General features: G+C 49.3%; 1 protein-coding gene across 2 annotated transcripts in view; it reads right to left on the reverse strand.

Annotated features, from left to right (window-relative positions):
• Positions 1 to 5,870: 5,870 nt before the first annotated feature.
• Positions 5,871 to 8,226, reverse strand: part of Ankk1 (ankyrin repeat and kinase domain containing 1) — an 11,794-nt gene continuing 9,438 nt past the window's right edge. The window contains exon 8 of one of the 2 annotated variants that reach the window (XM_021172150.1): positions 5,871 to 7,496. In XM_021172150.1, coding sequence (XP_021027809.1) covers positions 6,289 to 7,496 — 1,208 coding nt within the window. In that variant the 3' untranslated portion in view covers positions 5,871 to 6,288. Of the gene's footprint in view, positions 7,500 to 8,226 lie in introns of both variants that reach the window. The other variant, XM_021172149.1, reaches the window with a different exon arrangement.

Raw genomic sequence — 8,226 nt, forward strand, 5'->3', positions numbered from 1 at the left:
GAGAGAGAGAGAGAGAGAGAGAGAGAGAGAGAGAGAGAGAGAGAGAGAGAATGAATCCGAAAATGGGTTGGAGAGACAATCCACAGAGCAATCAGAGAAGAACCCTGTCAGAGAGAAAAGGGGAAGAGGGCAGGGCAGGGGCGGGAGGCGGGGCAGGAGAGAGTTGCCCACAATTGTCAGGAGGCTTCAAGTCTTTCTTCCAGACAGCAGATTGACAGCTAGAGTGGGCAGGGGGAGGGCTGGGCCCCACCCTCTCCCCCTTAAGCTCTTGGAAGCAAATGGATGGGAGGAAGGGGACCCAGAAACACATAGCAGAAATGGGGATCCCAGTCTCTGGCTTTCCAAAAAAGGCCCACCCTTTCTCTTGATGGGTTTGGGAAGGAAGCCTCAGAACTTTCCCTCCCCATTTCCTTCCTGGCATTTCCAGCATCCCCACCTACCGGGGAAGCCCATTCTTAGACCATCTTTGTCTCCAGAGACTGCATAGCTTCCTTTGCCTGCTGCACAGTTTTCCCTGAGCCAAACTGTTCACTGTCCTGGGAGCAAAGGTAGAGTCTGTATCGGATTTTGAAACCTGTCAGTACAGAGCAGCTTTTGGATTTGTTTCCGTGGATACCCTCCTCTTAGTCCCAGGGTGCCTTTCCAGTGCTCTGGCTTCACTTGAGGATGGTTTGTCTGGGTGACAGGCCCAGACCCCTGACCGAATCTTACGTCATCCGTTCTGTGCAGTGTAGTTAGAACTGGCTAGTGTGGGCAAGTATATATTTTACTTAGATAGAGAAAGAAAATCTGTTTGAGACTAGACCTTTAGGGTGGTAACTGGGGTCCATGCAACCAGCAATACCCTTCCCAGGAGTAGGTGGTGGAGAATGAGCACGGACAAACTTACTGCTGGCAAGAGGCTGGAGTCTGAGGGTTTCATGCTTCTGAGGGTCCTTTCCTGTAGCTATGCTACACAAAGTGAAGCCAAAGCTGGAAGAGAGAAAGTGCAGCATCTTCTAAGTGAGAAGGCATACGTGGCCCACCCCAGCTTTATGGGTGAAGCCGAGAGGAACCTCATCAAATAGATCTTAATGCCATCTTCATTCTACCAGGTGACTTTTGGGGCAGGGAGCAGAATGATGGCTGTTACTCTGTCTAGAAAACTCTGTTACTGCCAGGTGGCATCATATGGAGCTGAAATTCATTTAAAAGGCCCCATTATGTGCATGCAGAACCCCTTATGTGCATGCAGAGTCCCTTGCCTCCACCCCACCCTGTTCTGAGCTTGATCTACATTAAGCTCTGTTAGACTCCTGGAGCCTCTTGTACTATATAGTCTGCAGATTATCTTCGCCACTGTGTCTCAATGGTTACAGCCGGTGACTCAGCATGACTCCAAGGTCACAGCCCACCTCAAGGCCCAGAGAGAATCTTCCATCCCTTCCCAGAATGTGCTGGCATGGGAAATGAGGCAGCTGTGTCCTAAGGCATCATTCCCACAGGCCCCCGAAGCCTGATTATCTGTGCCTTATTCCAAGAGGAAAATTCCTCTTGTTTAGGAGAGATGGCAAGAAGCTGAAATGCTGAGTGCTTACTCACTGCCTGGACGTTTCAGAGGCTTGGTATCAGATTCAAGTGTGACAGCACCCTAAGGTCAGAAGTGCTGCTAAATGGCTTGACTGGAGCGAAGGAACTTTCAGCAGCTTGAGGTCGTAGACACTTGTGACCCAGGCAGGCTTTGGAACCAAGTCTCCTGCCTGGACCCATCCTAGCGACCTTTTTCAGCTTCCTTCTCCAGGTTGCCTCCCCTGCTACAGGCTAGCCTGGCTTGCATCTGTCATCCTTCGTACAGCATTGCACAAAATGCCCCAGCCCCCATTGCCTATAACCAGACTCAGCACTGTGGGGTAGTACGTGTGTCCTGGGCACTAAGAGGGGAGGGAAGGGGATATAAAAATGGCCAGGTTGTATATCTGAGCAAGCAACAGGGCAGACAGTAGAGGGTGTCAGTTCAGTGCCTTCAAGAGGAGTGGCCCTCTCCGACAGGGCAAGCAGAAAAGCTTCATAGGTAGAAATTAATGGGTTGGATCTAGTGGCAGAGGGGGGAATATGTAGGACTCCATCAGGCACAGATAGAGGAACTTAGCATTAGCATGAAGGGGTTGTAGTGTGATCCTGTGACTGATGATCACCATAAAGGGATGCCCCTGAACAGATGACTAGAACAGCCATCTCTGTATCCAGAAGCCCTGGGACATCCCCTGCCCTGCTGCTTTCTCTCCCCTCTCCCACAAGCTTAAAGATTGGCTTCTCTTTTTGGCTTCACTCTGTGACCTTCTGAGTGTATCTTCTTGAGGCTATAAGGTGTTTTAGCCCCTTAGAGTTTTTTTGCAGATCACTGTATGTCCACATCCAATCTGAGAAGGTCATATAAGCCAAATAGAGCTTCCCATCTGTAGATTAACTCCCTTGGCTGTGGCTTGCTAAAATGCACTGCTCCCCCTGTTTCCATATCTGGGAGGGTTTCACCACTCACTGACTCCTCAAAGCACAAGAAGCCTCCTAAGCAGAAGTTTAGAATAGGAAAGGAATTTGACTCTGTAAATGGCAAGGAAAAAGCAGGTAAGTGGAAAGGTGTTGATGAGAAGGGACAAGAGCTGGAAGACAGAAGAGAAATGAAGTGAAGGTGAGTGCTGGTGCATGCTGGGTTCATGTGTGGTCCAGTAGCATCCTCACATCTAAAAGGTTTCTACATGCAGGGGCTGGAGCATCCACAGGCCTCCCTGTCTAGGGAGAGCCTACAGCTAATAAAACATAAAATCAAGACTCTAGCCCAGGTTTGTCTGGCCACCTTTAAGTCCTGTCATAGTTTGGAATTCCAATTTCCCATCACAGCATTCAGCTTCCCCCATTGAACACAGCTCCCTGGGATCTTTAGGATGCACTGGACAATCAGACTCTATCTGGCCTCTGCTTGGAAGGGGGGGGGGGAGGCTCTTCTCATTCTCTCACAGTGAGGCAAAGCTCCAGACTCAGGATGGACATTAGATTTTCCTGACTGGAAACCCATCACACTGCCCATAGAAATAAGCTGTCCCTCCCACATTCTGGAGCTGATGGAGTACCTCGTATGCCAGCCTCTGGCCCTTCTGAGCTCCATCCAACATTTTGATCATTCAGGAGGCTCGCTCTGATCAACCCAATGCTTAGGTTGAAAATTGACTTGAGGGGGGTAAGAATGGAGAGGTCAGTGGCTGCTTCTATCCAATATGGTTACTTCAGCTTAGCAATACTAAAAACCTGATCCCTCAGCTAACTCACCATGTTTCAAGGACTCAGCCCCACAATCCGATAGAAGTAGCCTACCTACTAAGCAATGCGGATCCCCCAAATTCCTTTCCTCTTTTACAGTCCTATTTTAGGAGTTGGGGAAACCTTCAATTAATATGGAAACAAAGGGTGAGGAGCAGGTTTGTTGGATGGGGGTGGGGGGTTAGTATTCAGTTTGGGATGATTTGAATTTAAGGGTTCTCTAGGACCTTCAAGTAGAGATGCCCAGAAAGAAATCAGGGTTCCAATTTCTAGCATCCCAACTCCTAGGCACTTTAAACACAGTGGAAACCTACTAGTGACCTTCTTCAAGCAATTTCAAGGACCTCCTTTAAACACCACCAAAAATATCCCTGTATAACTGAGAAGGTAGGTGTGTCCAAATGAAGCTTAAGATGGACACTATATCTGTCTAGGGCAACTTGAGAATACAGCAGACAGCAAAGTCTTGTTGCTCAAGTCTGAGTCCAAACTATCACCTCTGTTAGTTCTTGGAGGAAGTGATTCAAAGAAGCAAGGATCTGAGGACCTCCACAAAAGGCCATGGTCATTAGAGCCAAAGTGCTCCACAGGCACAGTCCTGACCATACCTCCATGACTCCCTTGCCTTGGGTAACAAATGCCAACGCATGCCCCCAACACTTTTATTCAAGGTTTTCCTCACCCCCTCCTAATGTGATAAACCATCTTGTGCTGTGCTTCTAACCTCCCGACTCCCATTGGCTGCTCATGCTTACTTGTGTGTGAATATGCAATTCCCACCATCTCCTCTGGTTCTTCCAGGTTCCTAGACTTGGAGCTACATCAGTATTCCAGGGTTCAAGATGGGGCATACAGACATGATCCTCCCTTCCTCCTGATCATTGCTGTAGGAGACAGAACTAGGGGTATTTTCTTAATCACAGCAGGTAGCTGGCATAGAATAGGGGGATGAAGCTAGAATAGAACAGGGAGTGAGACAATTTGCTAAATGGTTCCCTGACCCCAGGAGTTTCTACTGCTTCTCCTGGGGAAGACTTTCAACCCCACCGTGCCATAGGCATTGTTCTGTTGAGAAAGGGTTCAGAGAAAGCCTTGGGTACACCCCCTGGTGGTCATCCTTAGCCCTGGCTGCCCTGAGTCACAGAGCTCACTCACATCAGGGTCTGCCCTGCAGATTCTGCTTTAATTGGTTGAGGATCTATTTAGAGAATCCTTTATTAAGAAATTCTAATGTGTAGATGAATCTGATAGCTGCTTCCTGAAGACACAACCCAGCCAAGGCCCACCTGAGACTCATCCTTGGCTGTCCCAAACTGTCTGGAGCCCAGCTGGAGCTGGTCCAGAGACCCTAGGACAGAGGAAGTAAGACTGCCAAAGTGAACTCATGCCCAATGCAGGGTGGCACATAGGGCAGCAAGTCTCCTTTGCCCTATCTTTTGCCCCATGGTGATACTAGAGTGCTGATGGGGTGGGGAGAGGAGGCAGCAGGGAGAACCTGCCCTTCTGATATCCCTCAACAGCCACTGCCTCACTGACTACTGAACCAGGTTTCCAAATACACATGGTGAATATGAGAAGCCCTGGGGTTTCCCCATCATGCCCACGACTGGTGCGTAGTCCTGGGAGTGGGTGGGCTATATGTGTTCCTAGAGAGCACATCTCTGAGCAGCTGATAATGAGGAAAAGAAGTTCCTGCTGCTGAAGCTCCACGCCAGGCCCAGGCAAACCCCTCTCACTACCAACTCCCTCCCCGCTGCCCTGTGTCCTTCCTCACATGAGTTTACACACATATTACACACACACACACACACACACACACACACACACACACATGCATTGCGCATTCATATCTCTATCTCTTCTTACCTACTCTGACCTCTCCCATGAATGAATTTACAAAGGCATCATGTACACACCTGCAGCTTCTCTTAGCTACCCTACCTCCTTTCACATAAACTGACACACAAGCATTATGTAGGCATATGGAGCACACCAGACAAATCACATATGCATGCAAACAAGTCACCCAACTCTCCTCTGCTATCCCTGCCTCTGCCCTGTGAGCTCACAGACACATGTTTTATACACGTATGATGCATCAGTTACTACACACACATGTGTTAACTACCAAGATAACCCCCTCCCAGCTCCCATGGGTACCCATCTGATCCATATCTAGTTGGAAGAATTAGATCACATGCTTTGTTTACTCCGGGGTTGGGAACCTCATATACTGGTCAGGTTATAATAGAGAAGTGTGGGGTTGGAGACATGGAACTGGCATCCCGTAGATGAGCGCATAGCTGCAGTTTGAGAACATCCTTCCCACATTCCCAAGAGAATGTATAGGATACCAGAGGCTGAGACCAGTGCCAGAAGAAGCTCTGGTCATTGTGGTGATAGGAGCGTGGCTGAGATTAACAGTGAACAGATAAGTCCTCTGTGCTCCAAGAGCATGTTCCCTGTGTAATGCAGACATTTGACTCTCCTCCCTCAGCATAAGGTAAAGCACCTAGAATACAATTTGGAGATGAGTGGAGCCATTTCTCCTTATTTTGAGTTTTTTTCTTTATTTTGAGTTTCTTGGGAAACAGGGCTCCATTATTCAAAGGAAAGCAACAAATGGTGGCAGACATCTTGAGACTAGAGATGAAGCTTATCTTGGACACATGAACTCATCTAAAGAAAAGGGAGAGCATGACTTGTCTGGAGATGAGTGTACAGGAACTAGGATCAATTTCCCAGGCAGTCAGTAGCTTCTCCAGCTCATTGGAACCCCTAGGCTTCCTTCTGTCACTTAGGACACTGGTTCCTCTCAAGGTCAAAGGGGCAGCTGGGAAGTGACCCCTAAGATGACAAGTTTCATTTTCATAAACTTCTCTCCTTCTAAGCAAAGGAACCCTGGTCTACCTAATCTTCTGTCTGGGGTTCAGGCTTAGAAACTTCCAGAATGGCTAGTGAAGGTTCCTTGTCCTGCAAGAAGGTCACTATGCTCTACTTTGGGCTGTGCAGGGCCAGCTGCTGGGGTGTGCAGCTAACTCCACCCTTGACATCCACCTGTGCAGCAGCTTTGACTAGAACTTTGAGGATGGCTGTGTTGCCCTTGAGAGCAGCCAGGTGGGCAGGTGTCCAGCCCACATTGTTGCAAGCATGGATGTCAGCACCATACTCCAGAAGGTGGGTGATGCCCAGGAAGGTTCCTTTATGCACTGCCAGATGGAGAGGAGTCCAGCCTGACTGCTCAGCAGCATTGGGGTTGGCCCCACACTGTAGCAGTGCCAGCATCACCCCCTCCTCCCCATGGAAGGCAGCCAGGTGCAGGGGAGTCCATTGCATACTTCCAAGAGCATCTAGGTCTACATGGCTCTTGGCCAACAGATGGATGATCTCCAGGTGACCCTTGTAAGTGGCTAGGTGCAGGGGTGTCCATCCCTGTTGTGTGCGTAGCTCAAGGCTGGCTCCATATCTGAGAAGCATCTTAAAGATAAGGTCCTTGCCCCTGGCTGCGGCAATGTGCAAAGGGCTGTAGCCACTGTGGTCAAGGGCATCAGGGAGTGCCCCACATTTTAGCAGGTGCTGAATGGCTCTCACTTTCCCCCTCTCCACTGCCAGGTGCAGGGGTGTCCTCAGGTTTCTCTGCTGAGCATCCAGCTCTGCTCCCTGTCCTGACAGAAGCTTGACCAAGCCAATGTGACCAAAGTAGGCTGCAATATGAAGGGGAGTCTTGCCTTCAGCCTCGTGTGGGCTGAGGTCAGCCTGACGGGAGACCAGAAGCCGTGCCACATTCTCAAAGTTGTTCTGTGCAGCCAGGTGGAGTGGGGTCCAGCCCTCATGCTCCCGTGCATTCACTAGGGCCCCGTGGTCCAGGAGCAGACGGGCAGTGTGGTCATCCCCATTCTGGGCTGCAAAATGCAGTGGGGCCCAGCCATCTTCATCTGCCAGGTTGGTATCAGCACCATGTGCCAGGAGCAGGGCACAGAGGTCAGGCTGCTGGTCCTGGGTGGCAATGAGGAGTGGCGTATAGCCAGAGGCTGTCTGGCAGTCTACATCAACCTCATGGGACAGCAGCAGCCTCACCTGTTCCAAGCTGCCTCCGGCCACTAGAAAGTGTAGGGGAGTCACCCTATTCTCATAGATATCACTTGCGACCAAGCTCTTGCTATCAGAGAGCTGTAGGATCCACTTCAAGGAGTCACTTGAAACTGCTAAGAGAAAGAGATAGATTAAAAAAAAATTATTATATCCTAACCTGTTCAGAGGTCACCTTATGCATTCCCCTGCCTCTTGGTGAAACTTTCCAGAAACAGCTTAGGCTTGAGGGTAATGGCTTTCATGGTATCCAGGATCACTGATTCTGTTAGGGCTTTGAATCTGTGGTTTTTGTTTTTTGTTTGTTTGTTTGTTTTGTTTTGTTTTGTTTTATTGCAGAGGGGGCAAGATGAACTGAGGCTGGGAGGCCTGGTTGAAAATCATAACTCCACCCATTAAGTATCCCCTGGCCTATGTTTCTCTGAGCCTCCATGTGAGGCTCTTTAAAAGGGAGGTGAACAGTGCTGGCTTACTCTCCCAGTGGGAAGACAGATTAGGTGGGTAAGAATGTTCAGAGAAGAACCTGGGAGGAAGGCAGGCTGTGGAAGTCAGAACTGCTCTAGAACTTGGGTTTGTATGCTATCAGATCTTCAGGTCTTACCACCTCCTGATCCATCTACAGGTGCCTCAGAACTGAGTAGTGTCCACTGCTAAGAACCAATCCCTACGGATTCTGATTTTTACAGGGTAGGCACTGGACACATTTTTTCCTCATCTTTTCTCTTTTTCTTTCTTTCTCTTTCTTTCTCTTTCTCTTTCTCTTTCTTCCTCTCTTCCTCTTCCTCTTCCTCTTCCTCTTCCTCCTCCTCCTCTTCCTCTTCTCCTCCTCCTCCTCCTCCTCCT

This window comes from Mus caroli, chromosome 9, assembly GCF_900094665.2.
Source record: "Mus caroli chromosome 9, CAROLI_EIJ_v1.1, whole genome shotgun sequence".
NCBI classification, from domain to species: Eukaryota; Metazoa; Chordata; class Mammalia; order Rodentia; family Muridae; genus Mus; species Mus caroli.